Source organism: Pyxicephalus adspersus, chromosome 4 (genome assembly GCF_032062135.1).
Source record: "Pyxicephalus adspersus chromosome 4, UCB_Pads_2.0, whole genome shotgun sequence".
NCBI classification, from domain to species: Eukaryota; Metazoa; Chordata; class Amphibia; order Anura; family Pyxicephalidae; genus Pyxicephalus; species Pyxicephalus adspersus.
Genome location: NC_092861.1, coordinates 118,510,731 through 118,533,310, shown reverse-complemented (window position 1 = coordinate 118,533,310; position 22,580 = coordinate 118,510,731). Strand labels below are relative to the sequence as shown.

Sequence of the window (22,580 nt, the reverse complement as noted above, 5' to 3'; positions counted from 1 at the left end):
CAATTGTACTAAAAAAATGTCACTGCTGAACCACAAGCCTATAGTTGCCCACTGCTTTCTGGATTGGAATCACCTTCCCAATATTTATGGCGATGCGGTGGGGTGGGGTGGACAAATTAGGACAGATTTGTCTCAATCGGGAAAGTATTGGGAGTTTTGGATTACTTTAGAAGACTTGTTTATCACATTGTATTTGGATATAAACATCTTTAGTAAGGTATACCCTAAACAGTATGTAAACACTAAACCTATTTTTCAATATGTTTGTCTTTATGTCTTTCAAAAATTTAGGATTTATGCTTTTTGTGTATCTGTGGCAAAGTTTTCACTACTTGGACATCCCTCTTGTAACATAAGAATGGATTCTGTAACATGCTGCAGATAATCTCAGTGGTATATAAAATAATACATAAATTAAATACCGGGACTTCCTGATGCAGGCTGACAACATAACCCATCACCATTTAGAAGCAGTGTCAGTCTACTCTATGTGCTCCTTCAGTTGGCAAGTGAGCTTCCTATCAATTCTTTTATTTCGGCAGACCAGTGGTTAAATAAAAGAGCTGCATTAAGCTGACTATACGGCTGCTATCTGAAAGACAGTGGTACAGTATTACCCATACACATTTGAATAACAAAACTGTATACTGAAAGAAATATTGCAAAACATACCAAAAATAGAACAAATATGCAAAAGTTGTTCCCATTGCTCGCAGCGTTTCCCAATTTATCTGTTCAGCTTTAGGCTACTCACAGACACAAGAAAGTGTTTGCTCAGCCTTGTGAACTATCATTTAAACAAAAATATTTTCCTGGGGTCCAACTATAGGGCCATGGACTGGTACAGGACTGTGGGACCTCCTGAACCATCCTTGTGGTATCTGCGTCCTATTACCTGTCATTTTGTTCAGCCAATCATGTAGGCCGGCTTGCGTGATTGGCTGAAATGACAGGAAGTGAATTTCCTGTCACAGCAATGACTGCAGAAGGCGCCAAGGACCCCCTGCTCCATGGAAACATTTTGTTACTTGAAACCAGTCTGAGGTGCAAAATATGTTGGGGGTTGCTACATTAAAGTGTACATTTAAAGTGTACAACAACCCTATCAAACTTTTCTTTTTCTTTTGCTCCTTTAAATCTAATAAATATTGAATTTATTATGCACACAGAATACCTATCAGAAATGTGAAGGGGCTGAGTTTTGTCTTAATAGCACAAGACAACTGCTTAGGGCTGACACAAAATCTTGGAAATTTCAAATAACAAAATCAATCAGTCCACAACAGGAAAGTACAAGCAGGGGAATTTTATAAAAAGTATAATTTCCAGTATTTGCAGCGTCTTTAAAAAAAGGTAACACATGGGCGAATGTGCATGTGCACAGGGATTTTTTTTTTTTCGTTTTTTTTTTTTTTACCCTAAGGTAAGCAACAACGATTTAATTTGATAAAAAAAAAGTATATTAAAACTTTTTAATGTTCAAAAGTGTCCAAAAACAGATTCATTCAGATACCCTGATGTAACAATCAGTGAATCCATACAGACAGACATTGGATGATCTTTACAGATACAAACCTGTGTATCAACCCATTTAGACCCTTCAGCAGTGCGTTCCACTTTGCCATAGAAATGTACAGGAAGCATGTACTCAGGACGAGCCTTCTCCCAGGGGTTCCCATATCGAAGCCAGTCATCAGCCTCCTCCACCTATGATTAGAGAGAGGGGGGCTTATTTTTTACAAGTACGATTTGAGTATAACAAACATGCAAACTCTTGATACCATGTGACAAATGTAATGCTCAGTTTATAAACTTATTTAGTAACATGTATATGTCAGTATGCTTCTGTTTAATGCTGTAATTGTCTGATACAATTACTGTATTAAAAAAAACGTTTATACATTCATCAAAGTATCCAGAAAAAGCCTTATATGTATGCCCTTAAAGAAAGTAAAAAATTATCTAGATAGGCAAATCTGTCACAAAATTATAGTGACGTTAACCAACACATATTGATGCTGCTAAGACTTTAATGATCCAGGCCCAAAATGTTAATAAAACAATGTGAAATCATACAACATAATGGCAAAATACACAGTACAACAGTGTTGTGTCAGTTTCTTCACTTTATCTTAAATTGTTTGTAACAAAGATAACAAAACTGTCATGTAGTAAGTGTTTATCAGCATAAATACTTATCAGTGACCCCATGACACCAAAAACAGTAGCTATAGTTTAAAAATATTGATGTGCATAGAGACATACTTTTTCATTACATACAGAGCACACGCACTGATTCCTGCTGAACAATGGTTGTGCCCCATCTCACAAGGCAAAGTCTGCCAACACAATATACACTTCCTGTGGGGCTAATGTATATAAACAGTTAATAAAGCAACACTTCAGTCAAAAACTAATAAAGAATAACATAAAAAAGCAGCTCGTCTAACAGTGATTTTGCTTTTTATTTCCTATGCTATGCTACTTTTCAGAACAGAACTAATTGACTCCTTCTGTTGCTTTTTTCCCAACTCTACCGGGACTGCAAGAGGCTAATACCAAGTCAATTTTAAATATATATGTGGCTTGCAATAAAAAATTATATAAACGTAATAATAATATTAGTAGTATATGTAAATATATACATTTACCAGCGTATCAGTGACTAAAGAGCTACAATTATTTTTGGTCTTATATATCTAAAGTCGGCTTTAAGGGATAAGTCAAATACAGAGCACCTTCTGGTTAATATTCACATTTCTATGTTTAGACAATAAAATACGAGCAAGTAGTTTCTGGGGAAAAATAATTTTAAACTAGTAAACTGTTGTTGGGCTCTGATCAATTCATATTCTAAAACTGTAAAAAAAATATATACTTTGAAGCCATCACTGACATCAATAGCTGCAGCCACCACAGAGCAATTCATCCTCACAGTTCACAACAGAAACAGTGAAACTTCTCCTGCATTTCTGTTCAGTGTTTACATAAAAGTTAGAATGCTGGCTAGGGGAGCTAAACCACCAAGAAACTGACCACACAAAACTAGGAAGCTCTGACTGTAATTTTGGGGCTGAATTACTCTGTGGTAGCTACAGAGGTAAGTAAGTGCTTCTTTTAAAATCTATTACCACTTGTTTAGAGTCTGTGAATGTTTGTCTTTAGTCTGACCACAGTTCTACTTGAAATGAAGAAAAATACACAATACTTGATCTTTAAGGTATAGCAGCGTTTACACCCAAATTTGGATAGAGCAGACCTGAACATTCATTATGTGTATTCTCAGGTAGACAAACAATTATAACATGATGACTTCGTAATATATATAATTTTGAATAGAGTGGGAAGGGGTTACTATGCTGTCAGGTATTTTTTGCTGTCAGTATACCAAATTTAGAGGACTTATGTAAGCTGCTACAGAAAGTCAGTAGCAATCTGTCCAAAATTAGAAGAAATACCACCTGTTCTGGAGGGAAGTCCACTGACTTCCTGTTCCAGTGACAATCATTAAATGTTGGGTTTTCCGTTACGTTTTGTCCTAAACACACTTATCACAAAGACAGAAGGTGACAATAATTCTCCTCAAAGCATAAAAAGACTGTGAGGGGTTCTATCCCTCCCCTATTCTAACTAAAACTATGGCAAAGATATGACTAACAACTCATTTTAACTTACACAAAAAAATAATATTACTGATGATGCTATGAGTGCAAAAAACAATGTTATTACTAAAAAAACACTTTTAAAGTGCAAAGAAATAATGTACTGAGTTTTACCTGCCATCCATTTAAAATCCTTTGATTGAATATCCCAAATTCGTATCGAATTCCATAGCCATAAGCTGCCAGTCCCAAAGTAGCCATTGAGTCAAGGAAACAAGCTGGAATGCAGGAAAACACAAATATAAAATAGTTTCTAGGTTGTTAATTTAAATTTATTTTTAAAGGATTGTCCCAGCCCAAATAAATATTCCAAAGATACTAGAGCAATAAATAACATGGCAATTCTTATACCTGTCAAGGTTTCTTAGTTAGGTGTCTATGCTTGATGTGACTATAACAAGTGGACTTAAGTATCCAAGGCATGCAAGACATGCATGGCCAACTATATTCAACCTGTAATTAAACTATCCCTTCCTGGCAATGCTTTTATATCTCCCAATTGTGGCACTAAATAACAACTTTATTCCCATTTATTTTGCCCAACTAAACATTGTTCCATTTTAACATACCTATTGGTTCAATGGAAGATATTCAACCACATTTTCAAAAAATGTTGAGGATTTTATTTTTATTATGCTAAAAAATGTATTTTGTTCAATGGGAAACATCCCCATCAGAATGTAGCTAAAATATAGTCAACTCAACCCTTCCTCCATAATACCAGACTAGAGATTAACATGGTCTAAGTTTTCTTGATAACATTTCAGGAGTCTGGGCCTCCGCACACTGTAGAGGACTCCCTTTAAAAAAGCTTAAAAATGCAGAAAAAGCAAACTATGTCTTATGGGTGGAATGACTTTTATTACTAAATACACACCACTGATAATATAGCCAGGATGAAAACCATAATCCCATGTACAATTACACATTGTTGTGAGTAATATACATCATAAAGTTGTTCCAAAATGCTATTACACTTCTGTTGGTAAACATTGGAAAATGTCTGGGCACACCAGTGTATGGGAATTTTCCAGCCATGTTAAAAGAGCAGTTGTAATAATCTTTGTCGGCAAACAAGCTGTTCACTGTCTTCTGACTTTTCATGAATATTAATATTTGGAGAGATTTTGGCAGATTCATGAGAAACTAAGAGCATGATGAAACTACACAGTCGTGGGACACACAGACTCCAGTGAGCCCTTCTGACATTTGTCACTTTACATGCAGGCTGGTTGTTCCTTTACATGCAGGCTGCTCTCCCTGATGGGCCACCTATGCAAAAGCCTTTGCTGCACAGACAGGATGTCCACTCTGGGAACACATGTTGGGAACGTTGTGCCAGTTCAGACACAGTGTTAAGGTCCCCTTATGTATAGGTCAAATGAAAGTTTGGATTCTTAGCAGATGGAAAATAGAAATCTCTATTTGGCAGAAAAAAAAAAGCTATTATAATGTAACAGAGTGCCTTGTATAATCGCATTCTGGGCTTCAGAGTCGTCTCTATGGCATTCGAGTTGGAAGTCTAGAAATGCTTATAGGACAAAACCTCCATCACTGGGAAAAACAGAACTAGTCATCAGGAGGCAGCTTGAAACGGCGCCACGCTGGCACAATAACAAAGTACCCTTCAACTAATGCAGCTCTAAAAGTAAAGCAATCAGAGAATTGCACAATTTAAATGAACTGTAATTATGCAGTTCAATGGATGTTTTCAGTTTTATACATAATATCTGCTGTATATAAATAGACATCACCATCAAACCCCTGCTATTTCATGTCATGACATTGTATGGAGCAGGGACTGGTAACACAGATACTAGTGCTGCTTTTACGTGTTATGGTTGCTTAGGAAGCAAAAATAGGACTTATCTTTACATATATACAGATCGCAAAGTGATAAGTAAAAATAACATTTATTAAAATGTGATACTAAGAAAAGAATGAAAGAAACTGTAACAACTAAAGCCGCATACACACGTGCAATAATAGTTGTTGGAAGAGATCTTTCACAATCCTTTCCAAAGACTAGCACTGCACGTTGCATGAACGAGTGCTATACATACAGCACCATTCTGCTCTATGGAGAGGGGAGAGCGACAGAGCGGCACCCTGCTGTGCGCTCTCCCCCTTCCCTTAGGATCGTTAGTCGTCCATCGTCCGTAGATCTGCCAGGACGGTCGTTTGGACGATGGACGACGTGCGCTGTACATACGCCAGATTCTCTGTCGGGCGAGAACCGTTGGACGTGTGTACGTAGCTTAATTGAATTTTAGGCAGTGGTATAATGCTTTACAAGTATGTGTATATATATATATATATACACACCCACACACAGTATGCAGGTATGGACACTGAACAGCAGAACAGAAAAACATTTCTACCCATAATGTTAGTATATAGCAGTTTGATTAGGTTTTCTGTATTTTGCCTACATTACCCATTGTTAAACCTCGGTGTGTTCTATTGCAATAAAGAAAACTGTACAAATTGTTCTAGTGAACAACTACTAAAGCTACACACACATGCTAGATTATTGCTGCTCGAGATGAAACGATTGTGATCGGGCAAAAATCATACATTGTGCACAATAGTCTCCCCTTACATCGTTTATCAATCCGGCTTGATGGATCAATGAACTACTGAGCAGAAATATGATATCAGTACAGAGCTTAATAAACAGATTTCCTTAACTCATCCCCACACACATGCCTTACACCTTACACCTTGGTCCCACAATGGCTGACATTTCAGTCTACTTATCTCTAACCAAGAAATGTGGGTGAGTCTTTAACATCATCATGGTCAATGCAGGACCAGTGGAAGTTGCTTGTTATTGCATTATACGTGATGATGATGGCAATGTTAATGGATGGTCATTAAACAGGAAATTTTGCACCCTACTATAGCCCCAAAAGCTGTTCACAAATACCTTGGGATCTTCGAATGCTCCCTAGAACCAAGCACAGCTACCTTTCAGGTTGTGCCCCAATATATTTAAAGGTTAAAATGAATGCACTGTACTAATTCAATATCCATCAGCACTGATACAGTATGACCCGGCTGTTCATTTAAAGTGTTGTATGCTCAGGAGTATGATTGTGTCTTTGTGAAATAAAAAGTGTTACAAATAGAGAACATACCTGCCAAACGTCCCAGTCCTCCATTGCCGAGACCTGCATCTTCTTCTATCTCTTCCAGCTCTTCCATATCCAGGCCCAGCTGTAATAAAAAAAAGAGTAATACTGTTAAACTATAGCAAACTATAATATTCAATTTCATTACAAATATTTTGTATTACTAATCAGTGAAAAGCATACACAAAATCTAGACTTGTAAAGGTTTTCATGGATGTGGACACTAAATATTAATGTTAAATTTCTATACGGGTGCTAAACGCATCTTGAACACATCCTGAAATGTGTAAAGTAATTAGATACATTGTATAGAAATAATATAATAAAGTCTAAAACCTGGAAAGCAGCAATGTCACACAGGAAATATCTTGGAGAAGGATTCATTTTAAAAGTAGCGCTAACTGGCTTCTATTAAAATGGGGAGGAAAATAAATGGAGATTTCAGAAGATTAATGTTGGAAAGCAAGATTATTTGTTTAAAATCCATAACACAGACTTTCTTGTGCAGTTAAGAGTGATATGACCCCAAAGTGTGCTAGGTAGTCTCTTTTAGTGCACCACAGTGTATATAATCAAAAACACAGAAGGCAGTGAAAAGTGACCCAAGTAGAATTACCAACTAAAGAACCAAAAAAGTTCTAAATCTAAAGACAATACTACTAATAGGTGATATTTTATCTTTTTGAATATATACACAGTTTTATCTCATTAGATACAGTTTTCATTTGTTATTTTATTGATAAAACTTTTTCCTGTTTGATAACACAGGTTTTTCCATCTTCAGTTAAGGGGACTCATTGTTTTGGGTAGGTATTAGCTGCAATCAGCTTTGAATACAGCATAGCTTTTTGTATAGAGATTCTACAGGTTTAACTGCTGTAGCTGATTGATACACTATACACTGCCTAAAATAATGTTTTTCAAATAGAACCCCAGCCAACTTAAACAAAAACTGAACCCTTGTCAAGGTTTCTCGTGGTTTGTGTCCTCAATTAACAGAGGGCCACTGGATAAGGATTTGGTAGTATAAAGTATAATTATAATAGGGAGAGAGGATACACATTTTTCTAAATGTGTGTGTTTAGGTTATTCAATTGCGTACATGGGGATTGCTTGCAGCTTTGACCTACATCCAATTCTAATCTATAGTTGCATTTAAAGTTTTCAAATAAATATAACTTTCATTTACACACAAAAAATAACTTGCTACTGGGACTCATGAATGATAACTCTGTCCTGTGAGTTCTGAAGTATGTGGGCTGGAAGCAACATATATAATCCCAGGAGACTGCAGCTGTGTCCTCTAAAACAGAATATTTGTAGTTTTTGTCTGTTTTCTTTTCCATTTTTTCCCTTAGATCTGAACTCAATGCAGATATGAAAGAGAACACTAAGTAGTACACATTCAGGGGTGCATATAGCTATAGGAACATTATGCACATGCCTATAGGCTGCAAAAGCTAATAGGTATTTTTACCCCAACCATCAGTGATAATACCTCTAATTAATATAGAATTGTTCACACATAGGCACAATAGGTGTGGTAGGCAAGTTTGTTACAGTAAAACAGGAAAATGTTTTGTGCAAACAATGATCCTAAATTGGGAAATTGCTTTAGGTGCTCATAAGTATGGGCTACTATAATTGTAATCAAGAACTGAATATATTCAATATATATATACAATGAAACGCACCTAGTGTATACACTTGTATTTATCTTGCAATATGCCTTTCATAATCCACTGTACAGCTGTGCTGCAATGCACCAATGCTGACAAGGGTCATGCTGAAGGATGAAGAGAGCAAAGAGAAGAGTTCATCTAAACTTCAGCCAACAACCCGGATCTGCTGCCTGGCAGGACTGTGTAACCTTTAGGACCAGCTGCACTTCTGAAACCTTTGGCTAATAAAACAGCTCCCAGACATGTATCTCACTTGTGTATTTAGCAATGTGCCCCAAGTTTAGCTTCAGGCTTTGTAAACTAACTTCCGAGCAGTGGGCATGCAGAATCCTCACGTTTCAGCACAGCAGTATTTTTACTTGGATAGTGATGTGTTCCTTACAAAAAATTGGCAGAGATGATGAGAGTGCAAGTCATAGCAATCAGCCAGAATTATTCTTTATCATCTGTAAAGAAAATTTATAGGATCAATCCACCTTGTATGGTGTCCCAAGGATCATTACAAAAATAAGGATAACAGCTTTTAGCTTCAAGCCTTCCTATCTTCTCAGGAACCATTCTGTAACCCTAAAAATACACCACTTACTAAAGATCTTGTTGGGGTCAGCAGGACACCTTCCGGAGTGCCATCACAGTCATGTCTGGTAGGTGGGTACAAACACAAGATAAATGATCCTGATCATTTTGGAAAAAACATTAGCATGGACCCAGATGTCCCCCAGCATTTAATGATCCACCATGGCAGATCACTGAATGACTGACCAGGGATGACTGATGTTCTATGCCCTTGCCTTCTTTCTGCCCTTCCTCCTTGCTCCCCTCTCCAAAAAAATAAGGCTAGGTACACACTCCCAGCTATAGAGTCTCATACCTCTTGTTGCATTCATTCTATGAAATACAAAATGACTTAAATACCAACAAGAAGAGTTAGTCCATTGGTTAGTTAGACCATCGGGTGGAATCGGGGACCACTGGGTGGAAGATATTTTACTAATATATCTCAGAGCATATAGTAACAGTGATTTAAATCTTAAACCTCCCCTTTAGCAAATAAATTAAAAGGACATCAGACACACAAGAAATGATAATACTGGCTTTTCACTACAAAATCATTAAGAAAAAACTTGAAGGATGTGACTTATTGTTCTTGGACAACCAAGGGCAATGATCTCCAAATTCCATGTGTATTCTGAGAAAGGAGAAAGGCAACCTGGAGGTAACAGGATCTATACAATGCACAATGACAGGACTGTGAACGTGCAGCTTAGTGTGATATCACACAGGAAAGAGGAGTGCAGCAGATTTGACAGATCCCAGAAGCGGTCTCCATGCTCGCCTGCTCAGGCATTATTAATAAAGCAACCTGCTTTGTTTTGGAAACTTTCTTCCCATTAACACTTCATATGCTGGGATCAGCAAAATGGAGAGAGAAAAAAAACAGGCTGAAGGTTATCCATTTATTATTATTATTATTATTATAATTAATATTATCAAACAGGATTTATATAGCGCCAACATATTACGCAGCGCTCTACATTAAATAGGGGTTGCAAATAAAAAATGAATACAGACAGTGACACAGGAGAGGGGAGAAAGCTGCCCCGAAGAGCTTTCAATCTAGTAGGTGGAGGAAGTACCACACAATAGGAGGGGAGATATGTAGTAGTGGGAAGTAGTGATGGTTTCAGAAGACAGAAGAAGGCGGGTGGGCAAGTTTGAAAAGATAGGTTTTGAGTGCTCTTTTAAATGAGCAGAAAGTAGGAGCAAGCCGAATAGGACAAGGAAGACCATTCCAGAGAGTTGGGGCAGCTCTAGATAAGTCTTGTAGCTGTGCGTGTGACGAGGTTATGAGTGAGGAAGCCAGTTGTAGATCATCGGAGGAGTGGAAGATTTCCAGTCATTCCAGTTCTACTAATACACTGTGCAACTCAATACAGTCCGCAACATATATGAACTCATTAGTGATTGTGTGTTATTATATAAGTGTCCCTAAAATCATTTTTTCACAAAGTAACTGTGTTATTACATTTTGCTTGTGAAAGTTAATCCAGTCCCCAATAATCTGCTCCCACTGGAAGCTAGGAAGATTGCCTCCATCTAAAAATATATTTAGGTCTACTGTAAATATTTATATCCATTTTAAACATTGGTTATGTATATGTACATCCTAGTCTGTTATGTCTGGACACATAGATGTCCTATGGAACTATACAAGTATGTGTTTAGCCAAACATTTGGTACAAGGCATCTTATGACCTACAGTTATGTAATCCTGCAATACAAAGACCTGGCTTCACTTATAAAAGGGGTGTACTGAAAGTAATGAAAAAGTGTCCCATAACTTTTTTATTAACTGACTCATTTTTCAAATTATGTTACTCTTCCACTATACAGGTGTTTTAAAAACTTTTACTTTATTGATAATAAATAATGGATTCCAAGCAGAAGCAACGTGCCATCTCCAAGTTCCTAATGAAGGAGGGGTACAAGCTGTTTGTTGCTGAAGATGATACCATTGACAAGGGCAATGTATACAGATGGACTAATAAATTTGGATGAAGAAAAAAGGGGAAACCAGCACTGAAGGCAAATACAGTATGAAATCATCAACTCCGATAAGTGTCTCAAATCTTTAAAAAGTGGACGAACTGATTTTTGTGGACAGACAAGTCATCACTGAACATTTCTGATGCACTTATTATCTGATACATGTTTATTGTTTCGGGTTCATTACACAATAAAGTATTTGGGATCCACCAAGATACCCAATATATTTGGACTTTATGGAGATGGAGGGTAACCTGGCAAAGCAATCCCCTCCAGGCTTCTATGTCTGTGTTCTGCTTAATCACTGGAGCTCCCATTTTCTTCCTGTGTTCTGCCAACTTCAGAGTCTTCAGCTTCTTAATGGGCCTGGCAGGAATGACTTAACTCTTGTGTGTGCAGCTCTGTGCTGAAAGTGTATACTGAGCTGCTCATGCAAGTATTATAGAGAAAGAGCTGAAGGGTGGCAGAAAAAATGAAGACTTTATTCACACTATAATACATGCGTGATGTAATGCATTATACTGCAATTCATAGGTACCTGCATTGCTTTGTTCTGATGCTTTCCCCAATCATTACAATGAATAGAACAGAGGACAAAAATGGACAGAAATTGGAGCAGCAATGCCTTGTAGCAATATGCTATACTGCATTACACATAAAAAGAACATCAGACATTAGCTTTATATGCAATATCTTGATTTTCTATTCAATGCATGAGTTTACTCCTGCTTCAATACTGCCAACAACTGCAATTCAGGAGTTAAAACTGTCAGGCAGAGAGAACCAAAAAGTTATAAATGTGCCATAAAACAATATCCAACTTCTGGCCGACCTGCTTGAAAACTGTTCACAGCTTTAGAAAAAGAAATTTGGCAGCAGAAAGTGATTTCCTTCCTGGCACAAATACATCAACGAAGAGGAGTGGACTCTGCTAACTACAAAGACAGAAATATTACACCAAACAAACAAAGTGGACAGGGTACATTTGTACAATGTCCTGTGGGTTGGCATTGCATTTCAGCTGTTACTAGTCTGGACCACACAAACGCATTGGGTGCATTTAAAACATTAACTCGTGTACACACAAAGGGCTGAGAATTTGTAAGAAGATACTTCACTCAAGGATCCTTCCTTATATATGGGCTTTGGTGCGGCTTCCCTAAATGGGAGGAACGTCATCCCAGCATGGCCAATCAAGATATCATAGTTACATAGTAGGTTAGGTTGAAAAAAGACATAAGTCCATCAAGTTTAACCACTAGGGAAATAAACTTATCCCAGATATAAAACCCCAGATATGGCGGAAGGTCAACCGGAAGAGGAAAAAGATGGTGGCGCCCAGTGCTGGGACGCAGATAGTTGAGCCCCGCGGATTTAGTTTAAGTAAGGGTAATCACCCTCATGTGGAACTCTACTTTAAAAGAGTGCAATCCTACCTTCTCACAAAAGTGTAGACTATTCTCGATGTTGGCCTAGTCAACCCCATAGAGGCTGCACTCTCTCTTGTCTCAGGTGAGCAGATCTTCTCTTTGGACAAATATGGCTGCTCCCACGTGTGCACATAATTGCAAACACAACAGAATTTTTTATAACAAAAACAAATGTTGTATTTATTTAAAAATGAATCTTTATGTGACCTTCTCCTTCTAAACAAGTGTGCAGATTGGCAGATCCGACTTGCTGTAAGTAGTAACCACAGAAGATCGGCTAGGGCAAGCTACAAATTTTCTCCATACAGGTTTACTTTGAACGCTGATCTAAAGACTCATATGCTGCCTGTATATAAATCTAAGAGTTTACTGCTATTCCCAAAAGTGAAACCTGCCAAGAAGAAGCAGAAATAGAATCCTCACTGTTCTTCAGCATACCATAGATTGACAAAGGTTGATGATGACTTCCAAACACAATAGTGACTCATCTCTCTTCTGGAAATTAATGAAAAAAATACAATAGAGTCGCAGCTAATTTTGGTATATATACAGCTTTCTAATGAATAATTTACAAAGCTGGCACCTCTTCTTGAAGTGCTATTAAAGTATTGCTTCTTTGGCAGGAGAAAAGATGCACTGCGGCTAGATGTATTGATTTAAGATAGAGACGTTCTCAGGGATGAAAACCCGAATGGAGAGGATGTATTATTAAAACATCTGAAAGGTTAAAACAGCAGATCTATATAAACAGACAAATGTTTTAGAAAAGGCTTAATGCATCATGCAGTGGAGATTCCAACTATAAAGAGTGTTTTTTGGTTAAAGGTCAAAAAGCACATAACGCATTCCACTCCTTAAAAAAAAAAAAATCATTAACAAAAAAAAATGTTTTAGAATTTTAATCCAAAAGTGAGATTTCTAGGCATGTTTTCCTCTCCATAAATTTACTATAAAATGTCAGCCAGCCAGATACCATAGAATAGGACTAGAACACACAGATTTCTGCAGTGATACAACAAAAAGTGACTTTAAAGACTTTAGTAGATCTTGATCAATATATTTAGTATGTATGCATTTGTGGTTGCAGCAAGGGGCAAAGTTATGAGTTAGGTACTTTGCTAGGGTTACTATACGGTTACCTTCCAAGTGTACCTTTCCCCCTGGATCCCCTGCTCACAGGAAGCACTAGGAGTACATAGCTAGAAAACGTAAATACTGTATCGGCTCTGTAGAAGTGCTAAACATTGTTGAACTTGTACTGAATAACATTTTCAGTTATATAAACTGTGTATCTGATCTAGAAAATATGTGATCTCTACTTAAAATGCATTTCTATGTCCAAAATAATCTTCAAAATACGTACCTAATAACAAATGCAACTTTACAAATTTTATCTTCACCTCAATATTTTTGGGCATAAAATGATAGACATGGTTCACACTTGCTGGCATAGCCTGAAGGTTAAATTCAATTACAAGAGTGAATCTTGCCCTTAAAAACCTTATAAGGAACCCATGTTACCAGGTTAATTGAGAGATATGCCTTCTTTATACTTTTGGAAGCTAACATACCAATTTGCGAAGTCTTGGAAATCAGATACAGCAAGCCTCAAACCCATGAAAAATGTAATTTCTTGGATTATAATCCACAAGAACCTTGCTAATGCGGAGGCCTTTAAAGGATCCCACATCTATGTAGGTAATGTTGGTATCTTTTAGGGTCTCTATGTTTGTTTGTATTCCTATGGACATTAGTCTAGCCAGGGAGAGTCCTGATGGCAATTGGTGGCTTTTTCCTTACTCTGTAAATTTGTACTTTTTCTTCAGAACATTGAGTACCTCTTAAAACATTCTGGGATTGTATCCCATTCTAATCACAAATGCCAGACTGCCTTGAACATGGTAATTAAACGTGTTGATGATTTTACTGAAAAGCCAACAAAATAACTGAAAAGAAAATGCATTTTAAAAAAAGTACTTGTTTTGCACAAATGTATGGCTATCACTTTCATAGGTTACTGGATAGCTGGAAACATTTCACCTATTAATAAGAACGGCCTTTTCAGGAATTTTGCTTACCCATGTTTTTAACAATGTCAACAAACCTTACTGTGTATATGGCCTAATAAACTGAATTTCACCTTTATACTTCCTTCACTCTAGTCATCAGCTGCCAAAACAGATTTTTCAATTGAACCTAACCTGGCCAAATGTTTTTGACGAAACAACAAGCACACCGTGCTTAGGTCCAACAGCAGGACATATTCTGCTTCTGGGTTTGCTTTTACCTTTCTGATTTAAATATAAATCAGACCCATCATCAGATTGTAAACATCATGTAAAAAGGTCGCTTTACTTTTTACATAATGAAAAAGGACTTCTTTTCTTTTTTTTAACATACTTATATAATTCATGCCCTCTCCATCCTGCTAAAGGGGAGACCCACAGTGTCCTGGAATACTAATGTCATATATCCTGGGAGGGTGCAGACTGCTTCTTCTGTTACTGTCCAAGATCAGGCCTTGAGCCATTGTGGGCTTTCCTCAAATATAAATGAATAAGTAAACAATCTGCATGCGCAGAATGCGATCGGCATTTGTTTTTTTTACATTTGGAGTCGCTGGCGAAACACACGTCACCCGATCTCGCACAAGTGCAGTGCGTGATTGGAAAACGTTGAGAAGAGCCTGGGAGATGGTACTGTGGGACATAACAGTGAGACCCGAAAAGAAGGCGCAATGCAAGATAGCATGGGATTCACCGAGTGTGGTAAGTAGCAGAAAAACGTAAGTGAAAAAATATTTTTTTGAAAACAAGTTCTACTTTAATAAGGGGTCAAGGAGCAATATATTTTATGAAGTAGGTCACGGTAAAGGGCTTGTTTGTGGTGTCAGCAAGATCCTTTGTTAGTCTTTAAAACTATGTTGGAGACTCTACAGAGCCCCTTTATGTTTTAACTTACGCTTTCCATATGGTAAATCTGCATTTTTGTTTTGGATTATAAAAATAAATACACCATATCAGTTTCATGTATTGATTGTTTAAGAATCTCTCCTTTATCTGGAGACATTGTTTGAATTAGGATCAAATGTTTGCTCCTTCAAATATGTTAAACAACTCAACAAACTTCTGGAGTGTACTTACTTTTTCAGAAAACTGTTAGCAAATAATGACTTTTGCCTGTTCTTGGACATTCACGATACTTACTCTACCTTGAGTCAACATTATGCCAAAGGGCAACTAGTATTTTTCAGAAGCTCATCAACGATGGTAGCCAACATATATCCTTCATACTTTAAAACAACGGCATTTAAGGAACAGTGTAGAATATGTGAATTACTAAAGATCAGATGATGGAATCTCCAGACAGCTGGGCACTAAGTATTTGTATATTATTTTTTAAATATATTTTACCACACCAGCTAAAATAAAGAATCACCTTGCCATCTCTGCAGTCTGGAAACAATTCAGTACTATAAAGCTACGTACACACGTCAGATTTTTATCGCCCGATAATCGGCATCGGCCAATTATCGGGCGAAAATCTGCCGTGTGTACAGTCGGTGTCGTCCATCGTCCGGACGACCGACCTGCCGGATCCACGGACGATGGACGACAGCCGATCCTAATGAAAGGGAAGGGGAGAGCGCGCAGCAGGGTGCCGCTCCGTCGCTCATACCCCCCCTCCTCCATAGAGCATGAACGGTGCTGTATGTACAGCACCGTTCATGCATCGTGCACTCCCTTGTCGTTGGAAAGGATCGTGAAAGATCCTTTCCAACGACAAAAATTGGAAGTGTGTACGCAGCTTTAGGCTGTTACTGTTTCCAGCTTTTACAGTCTACAGTCACCAATATTATATAGTCAAACTGTAAATACTAAATGAGTTCCTGTGTATTGAAAGGAGATTGTGATGAAGGACAAGTCATGCGCTCAATCCCTCTTTCAGCTGTTAACAAGTCCGGACTAATTTTCTGAGCAGCATCCATACAATGAAAGATAGATGAGCACAGAGTAAAGCCCGGCCACTTCAATAAGGTCAGCCTGCCAAGGTCACTTTGTTATTCTGTGGTTTCTTCCACCATAAAAAAAACATAAGAAGAAGTAATCCAATAAAGAACTTAGCATTAACAGTAAAACACATAATGATTCAGTAATTTGCTGAGTAATTTAATAGAAATAGGTTCTCAAATCAACTTGAGTAAATTTTCTATGTTTACAGTGTAAGTGTGCCGTGAGATGTTCAGAAGTTTAACTACACAGATACTGTACCACCATAAAATATATTAACCATATAAATGTATTAATTAAAAGTTATAAAATGTAATTTTAAGGGCAGAGCATGTAACTCCACGGCAGTGCACAGGAACTGACAGTGAGCATGCCAACAGGAGGAAAAAGCAGAGCTAAGCAAATAGCAAGTAGCTCCTTTCAAAGCCAGAGATTCCACTTGCCCTATGGACTGATATAGTCCAAGGACTTATTATATACTTGTCAGTTTAATGGTGATGGCCCCATGTGCAATGGTTCTCGTCCGATAATCGGCTCAGGGCTGATATCGTACAAGAATCTTGCGTGTGTACAGCGCTCATCGTCCATTGTTTGAACGACCGTCCTGGTGGATCCCCAGATTATGGACGACGAACAATCGTAGGAAGTGAAGGGGAGAAAGTTCAGTGGGGTGCCGCTTCATCTCTCTCCCCTCCCCATAGAGCAGAAAGAACTCATTCATGCATCGAGTAGTCGTTTGTCATTGTAAAGGTTCGTGAAAGAGCCTTTCCAACCACAATTATTGCACGTGTGTACTTAGCCTAACATGTATGGTGAGAATAACATGGACTGAGAACTCAAAAAATAAGTGTTTCTGTAGGCTTTTAGGAGATAGAGAACACATGGAAGCATCACCAAAAGGTTAATAGTCATTTGACCTGACTTGACATTTGAATAGAAGACCAGGAAAGTTGTGGAACTTACAGATCTGTATTGTGATGCTTCTTTTAAATAATTATCAAGGGGTATGTAAAACACAGATATGTTTGACTACAATTAAAATTATCTCAACAGAAAAAACAATTACATATGGTTGGTTTCCTTAGAAACTAGGCTACAGGAAAGGTTATAATGAATCATTAATTATAGTTTCTATAATTATGTTGTAAAAATGCAACCATGCATGGCTAATTCTACTACTGAGCGATTTCCATAATACAGGTATAGTAACCCACCATTGTTACCGTTTGTTATATGTCATCGTGGACACCAGAATGCTATGAAGCATCTAAACATAAGCCAAGCACTCATTCAGTTTTGATTACAGAATTAGAAACAATGCATTGGGGCCATAACCATTAAACTGACAAGTATCATTGGAGCTTCAATGCGCAATATCATGCAGGACCAAGAAAAGTCTAACATCAGGAGGTTGATAGGAGAGACTAATTTTTCATCTTTTCTGAACTGCACTAAAAAAAAAAAAAAAAAAAAAAAAAAAATAATGGTTCTGACCAGTTGCCAAGGAATACAATACAATGTCCCCATCTGTCAAAAAACTGACATACAAGAGTAAGGTTCAAGCAAGTCTTGGTGCAGGTTATAAACAGGACAAATGTCACTCTCGAGGAGCAAAGCTGTTTAGGACTAAATCCATTAAGGCACCATAGTCCAATATAAACGATCATTTGAGACCGCAATGTTTCTCTATAGGTCAAAATAACATTATACCTTGCATTTATTATATACTTTACATTAGGCCTAATACACAAAAAAGATACTATTTATAAATAGTGAATCTGACATTCACTAAAACATTCCCTGGCGGCGATCTTCCAGATCTATGTGTTTCAATGGAAGTAATTGATTCCCCACCAGGAAATGTTTTAGAGAATTCACTGATTTATAAATAGACCTAAAAGGGATCCATCACCATTTTAACTGATTGGTAATCAATTTATCTTCAGTCTCAAAAGCAAACATTTTCGTTAGTTGGAGTTGGGATTAACCATAGGTCCATGGAGTTTACCGATCCATGATAATTTTATCATTTTACATCCAATCACATATGTCCAAGTAAGGAAGAAAGAAAATCATTTGCTTGCATTGCAATCCTTTTGATTTCTGGGAAATCTGATAATTTTTTGATTGGAGATCCGATCAGAAGTGAAAATCATCCCATGCATAGACCTTAGGTAATATGCGTATAAAAGGATAGATTGTATGTTCTAGGGTCACTCTGCTGTTAAGTAGCCACCATCTTGCACTATTACACCCATCCCCCAATTTTACTGTACCTGGAATCTTTCACAATTAACTAAGTGTTGCCTGCATTGGGCTGTCTAATGAGCTTACACACAAAGCAGATGAGCCAGTTAAAGGAAAGCATGCATTTTAGTCACTGTCAGTAAAAATACTCCGCACACAGCTGAATCATCACACAAGACACCGCCGGCGCCAACAGCCAGTCTGCAGGTGTAAAAAGCGCACCGAGATTGTGTCTTCCCAGGATGTACAGCTGTCAGCGTCCATTACTCCTCTGCCCTTGGAGTGACCTAGCAGAAGGTTATACAGAGTGCGGGGATGATACAGTACATGGACGATTTGTCTAAATATGCATAAAACACCTTGGCACAGTGAACATACAGACAACCAGTCTATGCAAAGTACATCATAGTATATTTGATTACTTCTCTTTAATGTGTGAGCTACAGGGCCAGAATGAAGGGGAAGTGGAAGAGGTGGAAGAGGCGGCTGCCTTGGGTGCTTTAGGAAGAGCAAAGTGCAAAATATGTCCTGCATCCCTAGCTGCTGAATTTGTTCACAGAGGAGGAGGCACAGTTTGTCATTTTTGGATGGATTGGACTTATGTTCCTGCCTGGCGCTGTTCTTTCCTATGAATGGCCAGGTATTTTATGTCAGTCTGTGGAATGTAGGAAGCCCATCATAGACTGAAATGCAGCATAGCTCTAACAAAACTGGAGCTGCTTGAATATTTCCTAAAATGCCACATGCTACAGTTATGCTTCAGTTACATGAAGTGCTATTTAAACTATGTGTGCAGCCAAGCATGTAATCTGATTTCTAATAACATGTGCATTGATGTGGATAGAACCTTTAAGTTCCTCGGTGAGTAGTACTGCCATTGCCAGGAATGGACACATCTACAGAATCATCAGCTAGAAACCATCATGGAGAACTCATCGCTGGAGGATGTTAGTGTAGATTAAAGGAGAAGATGAGCAATCTGAAAACTAAAGTTTTGTCTAAAACTATCTATGGACATTCAATGGCAGACAGATTCTGCATGCACAGCTGGCCGATGAACAAGTTCTTATGTCACAAACATGCGAGTTTACATCAGATGAATCCACATATTAGTGTCAGGACAGGAGAGGGAACAATCTACAACATCCCAGACATTCCATTCCCAATATTGGGCCTGATTTACTAAAGCTCTCCAAAATTAGGGACGATAGACTATTGTGGGGGAACCTGAGTGATCCAGCAAACCTGGAATTGATCTGGTCCAGGATTGAAAATGTTTGCCAAATACCAGTAAACAAGTTCATTTATTCCAGGTTTGTTGGATCACCAGGTTTTACGAAGATATTCCATCTTCTCCAGTCTTAGTTTTAACAAACCATAATGCCCACTGTATTAAAATAAATGCCGATCGCTCTGCCTTTGTCACATGATCCCTATTATATTTCAAGCATTCTGTATATAATGAGTAACATCAACTGTAAGGGTCATGTTAGTATTCTCTACTATACATTTTGTTTTGGAAGTTTTTGGATATTTTTTTGCTGCTCTTAAAGTGGATTTATAATAAAAAAAATAAGAATTTACAATCTTATTGGAATATTATGGTAATGCTTCATGTCAATAGTCTTTTTCCTTTAACTTGCCTTTTATTTCCCCAAGCACAGATACCCTTTAGATGGAGTTAAGCAAATATTACACATTATTTAGAAATAACAGAAAATAGTACAGATCAGTGATCTTGTGTGTAGGTATAGGAACATTGCAATGTGTGTTACTGAGCCAACAATTGTTATTCTTTCACATTAATCAAGGAATCTGTAAACAGTGCATTGCATGGAAGAGAAACCAGTTAAACACCAAATATCTAGATTCCTTGGCAATTTTCAAATCTCCAAATACCAGCTCATATGCTTCTTCCATTTTTATCACTACATTGTTGGGAATATTTGTATTAGTTGATGTATGTTCCTTATACTCTTACCAGATTTATGTTTTAGTGAAGCAAACATCAAAGCTGAAGGCATTAGGAAATATATGTTTAGAATGTTCTGAGAGCTACCAGAAAGCAGAACCAAGATAAAAGATAAATTTGACTTGCTTGCTTTATTTAAACAATACATACCGGTCACATCCCTACCACCAGCCTAAGATTGAACACTAAAAGAGCAGAAGAAGACAAGCAAGCTCATCATGCTGCTCTCATTGTCTGGGATTGGATTATAAGCGACTGATACCAAGAACACGAATGTGCTTATGTTAGCTGCATAAATTTATATTAGTAATAAACAATATTTATATAGTGCCAACATATTACACAGAGCAGTACATTAAATAGGGGTAGCAAATGACAAACATATATATTCAGTGAATATTTTAATGAATGCATATCTGCATTGCTTGATGTTTTCTTTATATATAAGCATTAGGAGATTTTTCAGATCTAATTGTTACAGTGATGCCTCAGTATTGCAGTTTACATATAATTAAAGTTCTACAAAATAAATCAGCATAGATATTTAATGTTAATGCACCTAACATAAATTAAAAGCTTTCAATGAAAGCAGCTAAATACACTCAATGAAACCAATGACCTAAAATGATTTTTGAAGCTGAAGGTACCATTGAAGGTCACTCAATTGATTCACCGTTATTCTTTACAGCGGTGTCATCTTTATCTAAGCTACCCACAACTATTCCCCCTGGAGAACAGTACATTCACGTGACACATTCTCCTTCTCCTGTGACCTCTGTGAATTGGATTTCCTTCATGAAAACATCAGAGGAGAAGATAAATAAGGTCCAAAAATAGAATCTTTATTACTAAATCTATTCTTATGATCAGGCCTGATGGAAAGGCAGTGCAGGGCAAACTGGGCAATTGCCAAGGGCCCCAATGCACAATATAAGAGATGGTTCAAAACGCCTGAAATTGTGTGGATTTGAGGCCCTAGCTAATATTTGCCCAGGACCCCATTATGTCTAAAACCTTCCCTTGTAAAAAGGGCCATTAACAGCCCAAGTCCACCCTGGTTGCCTAGTGCAATGATTAACTAATGGTCAGAAATTTAGGGTGAGTGAGCAACGGCAAAGTCAGATGTTCTTATTTTAGGTTGTGGAAACAAAAATGCCATGACCACTTTATAGTAAAAGTCACCAGATGACCAAAGATGGGTCATGACAAACAAGAGGCAGATATCTTCCAGCTCAATGTTCTCAGGATCTTCTTATCTAAGGCCAGCCCATGGCCTAACCCAACTGGCTAACAGGATTGTTTACTATTAGTAAATGCGTTCTATATTTAATTGCCCCTCACCCCTAGGGCTACCTGCTGTGGTAACTATTGAACTTCTCCCAGTAAAATATGGCGCCGACACAGGATTGTGTGATGTGTTCACTAATAAGGCTGCACAACATCAGGCAGGGCTGCAAGATGGTGAAGTGGAAGGAAGGTATTTACCATGGTGGGCTGCAGAGGATCAGACGATAAGGTACAAGACCACTAAAAGTGAACATGTACTGAACAGAACTGTGCTACTGCTCGTACCTCGTACCAACATTCTTGGTCTTTGCGTACCAAAAAGGGCTTTTGTCCAAAAAAACTCGTTTCAGGTAGCTTCATCTTAACCATCATCATCATCAATAATATTATTATTATTATAAGGTTTTGGCAACATGTTACGCAGTGCTAGCTGCAGCACACAATACATGTGCTATATATATATATATATATATATAAATAAATCTGACATTTCTTACATTGAGATTGAAAATTACAGTAACATGACAAAAAATAGGATTGCGGTATCCAGTGAGAAATTACATGCATTTTCTTTTATATAGTTATATATACGGTATATATATATATATA

The 22,580-nt window shown here is 37.6% G+C and overlaps 1 protein-coding gene across 1 annotated transcript in view; it reads right to left on the bottom strand.

Moving 5' to 3' along the window:
• Positions 1–22,580, bottom strand: part of PYGB (glycogen phosphorylase B) — a gene marked incomplete in the record, with an annotated part of 43,471 nt that overhangs the window by 19,254 nt on the left and 1,637 nt on the right. Inside the window, 3 exon segments of the mRNA XM_072409436.1 lie at positions 1,576–1,707; positions 3,777–3,880; positions 6,803–6,881. Coding sequence (XP_072265537.1) covers positions 1,576–1,707; positions 3,777–3,880; positions 6,803–6,881 — 315 coding nt within the window.